Here is a 14,868-nt window from a genome sequence, read left to right on the forward strand (position 1 = left end):
AAAATTCACAGAGCATGTTAACTTAGGTTATTTCAGATTTTCTGTATAAGTCATCATTATAATTTAATCCAAGTTACTAATACTTTAAAATTTCAAAAGAACCCAATCATTACCTTGAACATTTTTTTACTGAAAAAGTTTAGATGAATTGAGTTATATATGAAGAATTATTTGAATGAAGACAGAACTTATAACTCAAAAAGCATTTAAAACACACACAAACTATTCATTGAAAAAAGTCTTTATATTGGTAAATGTTGTGAGTATAATTAGCTTTATAAATAGAGCACTTGCACAATATCATTGTATATATTTATTTTCCTCAAAAAACAAAAAGAATGAGCTACTTTTATGATACTCCTCTCTTGTTTTTTGATATCTATGATCTTTGGCAACACCAATTAAGTGAACTTTTTGATGCGTAAAGTGTCAATATTTCTTATCTGAATACTGACTTTTGCAAATTTATGCTTGTTTTATTTGCGATTTTAGAGAGTCGTGTCCATTTAATTAATGTATTTTGAATGAAGAGGAAAAGTAGGGAACAGGATAGAATTTTTAAGTGCAGAGGTTGAAAAAGAGGAAATGGATATCATAAATTCAACGAAAACTATATTTGGAACGATAAATTGAGGTGGTCCACCTCTGGGGGTTTCATTAATCTTGTGGTACCTTTATCTGGTCTCATCTACTATATTTTGGATGATACTAAATGAGTTGGAAATTAAGAAAATGGTTTATTCTTCAATCACGGTAATTAAAACATATTATAATATTAAAAAATATTTAAACATCCACATGATGCACGGATACATATTTAGTTTTTATTAAAATTAAAGTTCAGACTTAAAAAAAAACTTTATCTAAGTTTTGTTGAATGTTAAAGGTTAGAATATCATTTTGGTCTTCTTTTTTTATCCTTATTGTTTCAAAAGTCTCATTATCGACATTTAATAGATGAAATGACTATTTTGGATTTATTAAAAAATATAAAAAATTAAAATAAGACTTCTATAGGATGAGCTAAGTTGAAAAGTTCTAAGATTAATGGTCATTGTTTTAGTGGGGTAGCAAATACATATGAAAAAAATCTGAGTGAATAGATCAATTGATATGAAATTATTCTAATTTAATTAGAAATCTCATTCTAATTATGTTTAAAATTAAATATTCAGACAAATAACTTTATTGTACATAATAATTTTACTTAGTTCTAATATGATTGTCTATAATAAAAATAATCATGTTGTATCCCATAAAGGAAAAAAAGATACGTAGGGAAGGAGAGGAATAAAAAGTAACAAGACTTTGTAGCAGTGCCATATATGTGTAATTACCATTCTAGAAAGAAGTAAAGTATAGGAAAAATAATATCATGAATGGGGGGTTGAGGTTGTGATTGGTTAGAGTGATATATGTGGGAATCGCGTTGGATTCCCGTGTGCAATGAAACCATCTATATTTATAGCCATTTATGAGTGACAGTAGAACCACGTTTTGCTTCCTAATGTTTATTATTATTATACTTATATTGTACCATTCCTCTTGAGCCTAGTAGTAATAGTGAACTGGAGTGATGCTCAAGTGTGTTGTGTGTCAGTGTTTTAGGGACCAATGGTGGAGAGTGAGTTTTCTGAGTTAAGATATAAGATATATGCTATCTAATGCCTAGTGGGATATAGGAAAGGACCTCAAATCTGCTATCTTTCGTTCACATACGCATCATATTCTTTTAATTGTTAGTTCTGAGTTCTGACCAAAGTTGTTGATTTGAGTGTTTTTAGCATATTTGGGGTGTCTGCAAACACCGCAGGAATTTTGCTTTTTCTATTGAATTAGATTCCTCTGGGAATTCAATTCTGATTCTTCCTTAGTTTTCGGTTTTCTGTCTTTCTTTTTTTCCTTCTATTTATATTTTGGGTTGGTTTTCTGTTGAGTCTTGACTTGCTTGCTCCAACTCCAACCCAGTTTCACACTAGTTTGTTGCTCCAATTCTTGGTAAGTTTCTCAATTCACTTTTTTTATGTGAAATGTTAGCAACAGGATTGAACAAATTTGGTTGTTTTAATTCCTTCTCTCCAGTTTTTTTTTTTTTTTTGCTGTTGGAATCTTGTGATTCGATGCTAGTAAAGAACTTAATGTCTTCAACTAGAGAATGAGTTGCTCTTTGCCTTCAGTATTATGTTATTTACTTATATAGAGTCAGGGATTCTGGATCATGATGCTGAGATAAGTGATAAGATTACTACTATTTTACTGGTTCCTAGCTAGAAATGTCCAATAAGCATGATAATGATGACATTATTTATTTGGATAAATCATGATGATTATCAGTGTTAAGTGATGACCAAAATTGAAGCAAAAAGTCTTGTTTTATTTAATATGAACAATCAGAATTCCATGAATATCTTACTTTTATGTCTTGAATCTCTTGGTGGCATATTATTAAAATGACTCGTGTTGCATTCAGTATCTAAACTATCCCCTTAGTCCCATATGACTTGCTTATTCATCACACAATAACTTGTTTCTATATAAATTTAACAGTGGGATTCTTATAGAATATACCAAGATGGTCTATTTTTTTACTCTTTCAAAGTAGTTAGCCGAGAGCATAGCCAGTAAAACTGCAATTGTTTGGACTTTTAAGTTTATGGTATAAAATTAAGTCTACATAATTTTAACTGGATCGGTGGATCCATATATTGATGGATACGAAAACGACGTGTACCTAAACTGATTGGATATGAGTAAGGATTAATTAAAGTCATAAACTTAGTAAGGGAGGTGTCAAAGATTATTAAGCCCATATTTCCAGCTTTGAATAATCATACTACAGACTTTGGATAACCTAACCACTGTGTTTTCTTGGAATCCTCTTAGAAGAAAGAGGATATGATGTTTTTTTTTCCATCATTTTATTCAATTTATTGCATTTTTAGTTAATAATTAGTTCGATGCTGATATGGGGTTTCGAAGAAAAGTCCATGCCGTTTTGTGCAGTCACATGTGCAATATGGCATGCCAAACATTTACTTTGGGATGAAATATAGTATTATATATATGTTTACCTCATCAATGATGCAAAATGTGAATTACCCGCTGATAAATGCGTGTATCTGCTTTTTTTTTTTTCAATTTAGAATACAGTCACAAATCACGTTAGCCTTTTCTGGTAAGCCTTTTTTTTCATTTTTGTAACTTAGGCTATATTTATTCATTTCTTTTAAGTACTAAATACTACCAATTTGAGTAGTTGAAGTAGTGAATGCCATGCTGGCTTTGCGTGTTCTCTTTCACACTACCCAATTGTAGCTCTCACAATTTTTTAAAATGTTTTTAAGATGATTGTTGTGACAAAGTCTTAAGAGTAATTTAGATTGGATTCAGAACTTGTCTCCTAAATATAAAAGCAGAACAAGTTGTCAACTGGGGGAGGTTCATTTATATTTAAATATTATAACAAAAATAGGAAAGAAAGAGCAAAACTTGCTTCCTTTATGAAAAAAGATCGAAGGACAAGCATAGCCAAAAGGGTTGTACCATCAATACTATTTAGTGGGCATCATGGAAGGCAAGTACTCGGAAAAATAATTTATGAACTTGTAATAAAATATAATATATGGAAACGAGTCACGATCCGCAACAAAGGCCGTGAAATATGTGTTTTTCTAAATGCATAATTATGTTCCTACACATCCGTGGCCTCTATAATAGTAATTCACAATTACGAAGCTGTGGAAGCAATGAATTTAATTGTACCCAATATGTGCATGAAACATAATTAAATGTCAGACCAGTTACACAAAATTTTGCTTATAGAGGGTACAATTTTGTATCATTTGTTAAGAATATCTTGCTTCCAACACAAAGAGTTGGTATAGTGGTAAAAAATTTCAGTGTTTACATGTGGAGGAACGATTTATTTAGTGGGAGAATCCGTATGTAAAATTCTCTTGAATCAGCACTAGTGATGCACACTACAAGCAATACCTATAGATTGAGAAACACCCGTGATCTTTGCCGTAAGGAAAAAAAAAAAGTATCTTGCTTCCTACCTCACCTGGATACTGCCTCTTCAGATAATTTTGGAGCCACTTGGGAAACTTCTAATTCTTACAATTTCCATTTCATAGAGATTCCAATGCAGTTGGCCTTTCTTGATGTTGTAGAAAGGTGGTTTTCCAAAGATTCTTTTTTTGTGTCTATTAGCAATGTCTTTGCCCTATAGTACCCCCATAACGTGCCAATAGTATAAGGGGCAGCACTGGCTACACAGTTCATTCATAAGCTATTTCAGGAAAGTATAACAAAGGTTTCCTGAACACATTAACTTTGAATTGACAGAACATGAGAATAATAAATCTGTATTCTCATCCCAAGGAGCATGGTAGATTTCTGTAACTATTTTTTCTTCTTATAGATGTGAAAGAAGCTAGAACACAAGACAGGTACACTCATTAGTGAAGATTACTAATGCAAAATTAGTAATCTTTTCTACTACTCTTATTGAATAATGCACTTTGGGCAACTAGATGATTTATACCTTGATTAAGTGTCACCAAAACCATGCCTCATGTGTAAACACAAGTAAATTTATATTTAGACTTTGTAAGAGAGAGGAGGATAACATGTTTTATTTTTGCCTTTGTCATCTTAATCTTTCATGACTAATTGCTGACATTGATCCACATGATATGGCACATTGCTGGCACTTATCCATTTTGCTTGTATTATAAGGGGCTCTACCAAACTTCTACTAGTCTATTTTGTATTGTTGACATTGACTCTAGCTGGCTGCATGCATATCTTAATATAAATATTAGCTCTAATAGATCTATTTTCATCTTCCATACAATTTCTGTAGTCTCAATTATAGTAACAGTGCAAGATCTATTTTCCACATCTTGGATATCTTTGGCTAAAAGATTGAATATTGTGTTATTCCTTCTAGTAGTCAAGGGGAACAATGAATGCACTAGCAGCCACCAACAGGAACTTTAAGTTGGCCTCTAGGCTTCTGGGATTGGATTCAAAGCTTGAGAAAAGTTTACTGATTCCATTCAGGGAAATCAAGGCACGTAAAATTGCTTCTTGTGTGTTTTCATGTCCTTGTTCTGGCAAAATTAGTTTACTTGTTTTCACTATACTGTTTCATATAGTTCACCAACTCTAGTTCTAAATAAATGTTTCACAATAATGCAGGTTGAATGTACCATACCTAAAGATGATGGCACCTTGCAATCTTATGTAGGGTTCAGGGTTCAACATGATAATGCCAGAGGCCCCATGAAAGGAGGAATCAGATACCATCCTGAGGTTAACACTAAAAAAATTTCAATTTACTAATTACTCAAGGTTTTTATCTATGGTTGTGGTAAAGACATGCATTCTTTTGATTGAACAAGTAGTCCAGCACTGAATTGCTATCAGATTTTTGTCAACAATAATCATTTGATTTCTTTCCCCTAATTTTTTGTATAACTTAGAAATAAAAAGAAAATGTTGGGATATTCCTCTGAACAGCCATATCTTTAATAAAGGCTTAATTTTCTTTTAGTCCCTCAATTTAGGGGATTTGTTTTTTTAGTCCTCAAAATAAAAAATTGCATTTTCTAGTCCTCAAATTAAAAAAAAAAATGCTCTTTTTAATCACTGCCAAAATTTGAGAGACTAAAATCTGCGAATTTTTATTTGAGGAAAGGGACAAAAAGAATGTTTTTCGAATTTGAGGGATTAAAAAGTTTAAATTTTTGTTTGGGAGACTAAAAGAACAAACCCCCTGAGTTGAAGGACTAAAAACACATAATTAAGTGTTTGATAAAAGATAAAAGCTATGGTTCAAATTACAACTTTTCTGTGAACCAGTCCCTGGAACTGTTTATATTTGTATATGGTGTGTACTTTAGATTCTCGGTTCTCACTCTGAATCATTTAATGGAATAAATAGGTTGACCCTGATGAAGTGAATGCTTTAGCACAACTAATGACATGGAAAACAGCTGTAGCAAATATACCATATGGTGGTGCCAAAGGAGGGATAGGGTGTGACCCAGCAGAATTAAGTATATCTGAATTAGAAAGACTTACTAGAGTTTTTACACAAAAAATTCATGATTTGATTGGAACTCACACAGATGTGCCAGCACCTGATATGGGAACAGGACCACAGGTCAGTACTAATTACACAGATTTAGAATTGAATCTGCTGCTATTTGTTTAAGATTATATATACTTTTTATGTTACTGTTAATTTATATTTGACTTAAATACATGTTGATTGTAAATCCCCAGACATTGTCTTCAATTCCTACCAATAAAAAAAAATAGATGTTGATATGATTTTTGGAATTCAATATTATCTTACTGTGTGGTTACGCATGTAGACCATGGCATGGATACTAGATGAGTATTCCAAATTCCACGGTTACTCTCCTGCAGTAGTGACTGGAAAACCTATAGTAAGTAATTGTTTGTTTCATTTCAATGGCCATTGAAGTGAAATCAAATCATATGCTTAATATATCATTGCCCTTATGTTTTTTCAAACTAGGATCTTGGTGGATCTCTCGGTAGAGACGCGGCTACAGGACGAGGAGTCCTCTTTGCAACAGAGGCTTTGCTTAATGAGTATGGGAAGAGTGTATCTGGACAACGGTTTGTCATACAGGTACTTGTTGTGTCTTGTACATTTACTCCAATTGATCTCTATGCTAGTGAATGAATAATGCATTATGCCAGTTTTAAAATGATGTTCAAAGTAATGGTCCATGAAGACATGATTGTGGTAGTAATAACAAATGAAACTTTGGGTTGTCTTGTTAGAGATTCCCACATATCAGTAGTTAGTCACAAGCTATTTACAGTAAATAGTTACTAATCTTGTTTTAAATATAAACAAAAAAAATTGTTTCACACTAACTAAGAAAGCTGATTAATAACATTTATTTCCATCAATCTCAATTAAAAGTTATTTTCCTAAATTGTCTTTGATTGAAATTTGATATCAAGAATAAGAAGTCATTAGAATTTAAATCCCTTATTAAATGAAGGGTATTTTAGAGATAAAATCATTAACTGAAGTAAAATTAGTTGAAATTTGCTTACATTTAAAACTAAAACACATTTTTTTTATTATATTTAAAACCGGAGGAAGGAAGTTAGAACAATTAGTCAATTAGAAAGGTTGGAAGGACCCTTTTACTCTTCTGTTTTTAACTACAGCCTATAGGAGAAGAATGAAGCATTAGCTATATAGATGGTAAAGAACTGCTGAAAGAAGTTCTTGAATTTAGTATTATGATGAATTTGACATAAACTCATATATTGTGTATTTCTTCAGGGTTTTGGAAATGTAGGGTCATGGGCTGCCCAATTAATTAGTAATAAAGGTGGAAAAGTTGTTGCTGTGAGTGACATAACTGGAGCCATAAAGAACAGCAATGGTCTTGACATCCCAAGCCTACTTGAGCATTCCAAAGTGCACAGGGGAGTAAAAGGATTCAATGGTAGTGATCCAATAGACCCTAACTCAATATTGGTTGAAGATTGTGATGTTCTAGTCCCAGCAGCTCTTGGGGGTGTCATCAATAGGTGATTTTCCTAATTTAACTACAAAATTCTTTTGTTCTCAACTCAGGCAAATAAGGGACACCTCAAAATATTTGATTATTTTAACAAACTACATGATGGCACAGTACCATCATCATTATAGCTTACTTTGAAAGCAAAAATAAAATTGAACCACCCCTTTTTCTTTGTTAGCTTAGTAATTGTCTCCTGATATAAGCAATATTCTAAAGTTGAATTATATAATAAGGAAAATGTCTAAAGCTAATTTGTTCTTTTATAATTTTATTCATCTTTTGGTATGGTTGAAGGGAAAATGCAAATGAAATCAAGGCCAAATTTATTGTGGAAGCAGCTAATCACCCAACTGACCCAGAAGCTGATGAGGTTAGTCTGAATTTTCTCTTCCTTTCCCTTCTTCAAACAAGAAAGAAGAAATGCACTATTGTTAACTACCTTCCTAACTTGCAGATTTTGAAGAAGAAAGGGGTTGTGATCCTCCCAGACATATTTGCAAATTCAGGAGGCGTTACAGTTAGCTACTTTGAGTGGGTTCAGGTAACTATTATTTATTTAATGAATCATATGATTTCACAAAGAATGATTCAATAAATAATTGTAAAATTTATATGATTGAAAGAATTTCTAACCTTAAATAAAGGTGTAATAATGACAATTAATGAGTTGATTATTATATGTATGGTTTACAAATAAGAATGTAAGATTAGATACAAGAATTCTTTCAAATAGGAAACAAAAAAAGAAAGTTTTTAAATGGGATAAAAGAGTAAGAAATTTCAAATGAAATAGTAAGGATAGAATTGAGAAGAAAAAGAAGTTAGTAACTTATGAACTAATTTATTTTCCATAAGCTACCAAATAAGTTTGTGTATCAAATAAGTTTATTTTGGTCAAAGTAGCTTATAAACTCTTCAAAGGCCTACCAAACATAGCCAAGTGGTAAATTAAGATTTGAATCTCTGTTAAGAAAATATTTGCATTTGACATTTAATTTTGACTCGAATATTATTGCCTCCCAAAAAGGATTTCCATAAAAGAAAAAATGGACTGATGATTCGTTATGCATGTAGATGTAATATCAACCATTAAATTTATCATCAATAAGTGAAATTATTTATTTATCCTCTTAAGCAAATTGCTCATTTTAGAGGAATTGCATCCTTATTGTACAAATTAATTAATTAATATACCCTATGTAGCCCTTACATGGTTGGTGATTTTGTGACACACAGAACATCCAAGGTTTCATGTGGGATGAGGAGAAAGTGAACAATGAGCTAAAGACCTACATGACCAAAGGTTTCAAAGATGTGAAGGAAATGTGCAAAACCCATGAATGTGATCTTCGTATGGGAGCCTTCACCCTGGCAGTTAACCGTGTCGCACGTGCTACTGTCCTTAGGGGCTGGGAAGCTTGACATCCATTGCTTCTGCTTTCAATAAATTAATTAAAGAGCTCCCACTCTCAGCAACACTTCACAAAGTTTTTGTTGCTTTCAACTAATGTGTTGGGTGAATCGTATTTTCACGCCAAATTTTCTTTCAATAAATTAGTATAGTATATAAATCTTTTTGTAACTACATGTGTGGTTCTATGCCACTTCTTGTGACAGCCACGCTTTTTAATATAATGTCACTTTGCTTTGAAAAAAAAAATCTGATTTATCAAAGGGGAGGACTCCATCTACCATTCTTGGATTAATATATATCCCAATCGCTGTTTTTGCACTAAATATTAAAAAATATGTGCGTAGATTTTCAAAATGTCACATAATTCAATCTCATGTTTTATAAACGTAAAGTATTAACTATAATCTTCCTTAAAAAAATATTAACTATAATCTTGAAATTACACTTTGATGGTTATTAAAAAGATTAAACTGGCATTTTTTTAATAAAAGTAATAGCATTAGGGTTTCTTCTATAGATGGAACGTTATATATGTCTATATATTTCGTAAATTTTATCTAATATCAACTTATTTATTTTTCTTTTGGAAGTGTTATATTCTATAAAACTAGTAAATAATTTCATCTATAAAAATAAAAAATAAAAAACTCTAGTAAATAACAATATCATTTAATTGACGGAGTTCAAAGAATGCCTAACAAATTTTATATTAGAATTCAACTATTAATAACTTTTTCAACTTTCAACTGATTTTACAACTATCAACTAAATTTTTAACTAATTACACAAAACTCTATATATGTAAGAATATACAGAGTTTGTTTGGAAATACAGAATATATAGAGTTAAATGGAAAAATCCTATCAGATTGGTTCGGGTCAAGTAAAAAATTATTAATAAATAATGGAAAAATCAGAAAAATCCATAACAATAAGAAGAAAACCCAACCAAATACAAAGAAATTATACAAGCAAATATAGGAACCGAAATAGAAGAAGAAGAAAAAAAGACATTTGTCAAAGGCTTCTCAAATGCATGTAAGCACAAGTAAATACACAGTACAAATATAGATTTCCCAAATAACAAATTAAAATAAAATACACAGTATATGTCCAAATCCAATAGTTACAATTACATAAAGAACAAACTAAAATAAACTCTTAGTGACTATCAAATGAGTCTCCTCTACTCCTTTCCTCCTTCAGTTCATTTCATCAAAGCATCCCTGTAGTAGTTTGAGGAAAAAACTACAACTGAGTATATGTTTAAAGAACTTAAAATATGGAATTTGTGAGTAAAATCTTTACTTTAAGACTTCAAAGGCACTTGCAACTCTAATTTCATCAACTCTTGCAAAGGTTGTAATCCGTGACATCTCTAATAAAAGGAGGAAATACATAATTAAAGTTAAACATGAAAGAAATTTAAATGCCAAAATGAAATGATGTTAGAAACTAGAAAGAAAACAACTACTATACGTTATTCAACTCATTCCAAGATATTTATTGTAACATCCCACTTTTCGTACATTAATTTAAAAAGAATTTTTATTTATAAATAAATAAAATTTTAGAAAAATGATGAGATTTTTATAATTAAATAAATAAGGAGAAATAATTTTATTAATTAAAATAATGGTTTGAGAGAAAATAAAAATGATATTTTATTTATTTATTTGATATGAATAAAATAGACTTAGTTTTTATAAAATAATAAAAATAAATAAATAGAGTAAATAATAGGTTGTGAGTACCTAGGTATAAATAACGATATGTTAGGTCAGACGGTAGCTTTTTATGATCATCCTCTCAATTCGTTTTTTCTCCCCTCCCTAAAACTCTTTCTTTTTTTCGCAACCCACCAAACCTATCTCAGAAAAATGATGATTTCAGACTCATTTACCATTGGATTGTCATGAAATTTAAGCACATGGTTCGCCGCTCAATTACAATCAATCTCACCGTTGGGAATTTTGAAATCATGTTGGATCTGAGAGAAATACACTTCACATCGTAACCTTTTCTTTTCCCGCAAAAACTCAAAACCATCCCAGTAAAACTACAATCCAAATTTTGAGAACCATTGGATTTTCATGAAATTTTTATATGTGGTTCGCGATTCATTTTCGAACACCTTCACCGTTGGGATTTTCGAGATAATATTCACGGAGAGAGAAAAAGGAATCGCACAAAGACAATACATATGGAGGTTTCGATCCCTTCTCTGCCTTTCTGACGTTTGAGAACTCTATCAGAACAGTCAGAGGAAAAACTGAAGGAATCTCAAGGAACCGCTAGAGATGTTGCTATCCTTTTTGAAAGACACGTGAGCCCGCTTAGAGGTAAGGGATGTGTTATTATCAATTGGGGATTAGTGAGGACATGTGTAGAGATCCTTAGAGTATCAATTGGAATGGGTTTTGGATTGTTTCTGCAATTTTTATTTTATCCTTATAATTATAAGTGTGAATTATATGCATTTGATAAACCAATTAATGTCCCTATGAGAAATTACTATGAAATTGATGTGTCCTTATGTTGAGTGTGAATCCTATAAATTAAACCTTTGTCTAATTAGCGTGAATTGATAAAATTAAGTAACTAGAAATTTAGTGTAAAAAGGAGTGAGATATTTATTTTGTATTTTCTCCTTTTTCATGTTTTTTTAGGTTTTTTTTATAGTTTAAAATTAATATTATATTTGAAATTGACCAAAGATTTATAGTAGACTGTGTGTTGTATTCTTAGATAATATATATGAATTCGTATATACTTATATATGTGGGAAAATGTTCATATAATTATTTAGAATTGGTACATTGAAAGCTTATTTGAAATTCATAATCCAATATGATGTATGTTGCTGATTTATATATATAGATTTAGCTATATATTTATTTATATTAATATTTTATGTAAATAATACTGTAGTGTTGTTATAGTGTGATTCCAAAAATTATTCAAGTGTTGGAGTTTGAGAATATTATGGTTAGATTTGAGATACATTTGTATTGAGATATGTGTATTGAGTTGTGAGCTGTGAATTATACAATAACCCAACCAATGTTGATGCGTAGTGTTAAAGAAAAAGTATAGGTTTCCTATTTAGGAACCAGTGTTAAATTATAGCGCAATGTGTTAAATGTGTTTGAAATACGAGTGTGAGGTCGTGGATATTGTATAATTCATGAGCAATGCTTATAAATGAAATATGTGATAAATTGTGGAATAACATGTTGCCTTGAGATTATAATACTGTTATTGAGATTAAGTATAAGTGGAAAGTTGAACATGTGTTAATTTGTGAGATACATGTAGACATGTGATGGTGAATTGTGACACTATGAGATGTGAAATTGTGAATGAGTTTTGGTTGTGAATAAGTGTATGGTTAACACTTGATGTGACATTACTTGTGTTGTAAGCTATGAATTGTACAATAATTCGACTAGTGTTATCTTGAGAAAAGTGTTGATGCGCAGTGTTAAAGAGAAAAAGTAGGTTTCCTATTTAGAAACTAGTGTTAAAGAGAAAATGTAGGTTTCCTATTCAAGAACCAGTGTTAAATTGTAGCACAATTGTGTTAAACGTGTTTAAAACACGAGTATGAGATTGTGGGTATTGTATAATTCATGAGCAATGTCTGCTTGCAAAAATGATTTTATGAGTTGGACCTGAATTAGGAGAGAGGGGCCCTGACGGACTCTTCGGAGTGTAGGCCTTGGGGGTCACCTGGTTTGAGTGCTCCTTTAAGCATGTGCCGATCTCACATGATTGGAGCATTCTCGCAAAACAGCGTGACCCTGACTGGTCTCCCTATGATTTTACTTAGTGAGAGTAACCTGACATAGTCATTTTATGGTGTGTCTTGTTATGTACTCCTAAGTGTCCCAGAGTGATTTTTCACTAACATAGTACCACATTGCATATAGGCTTGAGTCTTAGCATAATTGTTGCATACACTTGCTAATTGTTTATTATGAAATTGATGTGTTATTATGTCTTAATCGGAGTGTGTGATTTTTGTTTAATGTGATTGATGATTGAAAAGTGCAATTGATGATTGAAAAGTGAATTTGGAATGACAAAGTGGTGGAATTTCGTGAGTTATGTTTAAGTAAGTTTTATTTTATTTATATGATATGTATATGTAGTTGTCTTGTTTCTTTATTAGTTAGGAATGTGATAACTCACTCCAATGTGTTGTTTGTGTTTGGATCCTGTGATGATCTCAAACCTTGTGTTCGTGGGAGCAAATGAATAGGTGGATGACTATGAAGAACCTCATGCTAAAGGACATAGGAATACAATGCTCTGATAGGATGTGACATTAAGACATAGGTTCTATAATTGGATGAAGTTTTGAACGACCTTGTTTTGAGCCAAAGTGAATTTATTATTTATTTAGACAAGTTTTATTATGATATTAGAAAGGTGAATGTGAGCCTTTCACCCTTTTGAAAGACTTGTATTTAAAAAATGTTTTAAATACTTTTAATTAATATTTGAATTTTCATTCCTTTTATTATTAATACATATATGTATGGGGTAGAGGTGTCACATTTACTAGTTGTGGATCAAGACCACTATCATTAGTAAAAGGATTCAACCAATTTTGTGGACAAATCAAAGCCTCTGCAGTGTTAGGACTCAATAAACTATGGTATGGGTCAAGAACACAACCTCCTGTGCTAGATACAGAATCAAATGATACTGTAGACACTGGAATGGCTAATATATCCCTAGCCACACGAGAAAAAGCATGATACCTTGTAGTCATTATTCTCCACCAATTAAGAATATCAAACCCAGGATAATCAAACTTGGGCCTATCTTCCATATACCTCTCCAACTCATTCTTTTGGAGCTTACCTTGTAACTTCCTTACCCAAAGTTTATACTCATCCATGATATTAGCCCTTCCACCTCCACCCCTCAAACTTTGAGTAACTTTTTTCTCTGAACTACTAACATCATGAGTATCAATAGGAACAGGATGCCATTCCACGTACTGATCATATAATTTATGTATGAAGGTTTTTAATTTTTTTTAATACATCTACAGTCCTTTCTTTTGTATACATCGAATTAAAATAGAACTCGATATAATTCCACTTGTATCGCGGGTCAAGAAAAACAGCCACAACCACAGGATAATTTATATTCCCGCCATCGATGTCCAAATATTTGTCAAATTTTGCTTTCATATTTTCAGCCATTTTTTTCAACACTAAATCATCCATTTAACTAATACATCTTGTATGTCACTTAACTTAGTAAAGAAACAATTAGCAGTAACATGCACTGATCCAGAAAAAATAAGTGGAGCATCATAGAAAATATTCAAAATTTGCATAAAGACATGAGGAAGCTTCCAATCATCAAAATCAGGGGTCTTCCTTCAACATTGTTAACTCATTGACAAGTATATAAAATTATCAAAAAGTAGTAAAGTAAAACGGAAGTCTGAGTGTCGAGTCCACATAAACTTTATTTGTGCTTAGATTGGTGCGAACCCAATTTTCAAGCAATAAAAGAGATAAGGAATGAAGAATTGTAAAATTTAAAGAAAGTAAAAGATAAGAAGGATAAGAAATTTAGAATAGAAGATTAGGAGAGGTAGGAGATAAGATAAAAATGTAAAGAGATAAGAGATTTAAAGATAAAAAAGTAGAAGATAAAATAGATAAGAGATTTTAATGTAAAAGATAAGAAAAGTAAAAGATAAAATAATGATAAAAAGATGAATTCATAATGGAAATATGTTGGCCTAGCATGCCAAAACTACTTGTGATGCAATGTTAATACTTTTTATATAATGTTATCCCAATTTCATCCACATCTACTAAGACACTTTATCTTTGGTTTC

General features: G+C 31.3%; 1 protein-coding gene across 2 annotated transcripts; it reads left to right on the forward strand.

Moving 5' to 3' along the window:
• The first annotated feature begins 1,427 nt into the window (after window positions 1–1,427).
• LOC114389015 (glutamate dehydrogenase 1) lies at window positions 1,428–9,260 on the forward strand. Of its 2 annotated transcripts, none has more exons than XM_028349595.1 (10): window positions 1,428–1,998; window positions 4,955–5,077; window positions 5,206–5,319; window positions 5,951–6,172; window positions 6,387–6,461; window positions 6,554–6,670; window positions 7,343–7,593; window positions 7,881–7,956; window positions 8,041–8,127; window positions 8,823–9,260. In XM_028349595.1, the coding sequence occupies exons 2-10, from the start codon at window positions 4,970–4,972 to the stop codon at window positions 9,006–9,008; spliced, it is 1,236 nt and encodes a 411-aa protein (XP_028205396.1). In that variant the 5' UTR covers window positions 1,428–1,998; window positions 4,955–4,969; the 3' UTR covers window positions 9,009–9,260. The 2 variants fall into 2 exon arrangements, with proteins under 2 accessions (XP_028205396.1, XP_028205397.1); XM_028349596.1 differs by having other exon boundaries at window positions 4,958–5,077.
• Window positions 9,261–14,868: the final 5,608 nt, after the last annotated feature.

This window comes from Glycine soja, chromosome 16 (genome assembly GCF_004193775.1).
Source record: "Glycine soja cultivar W05 chromosome 16, ASM419377v2, whole genome shotgun sequence".
NCBI lineage: Eukaryota > Viridiplantae > Streptophyta > Magnoliopsida > Fabales > Fabaceae > Glycine > Glycine soja.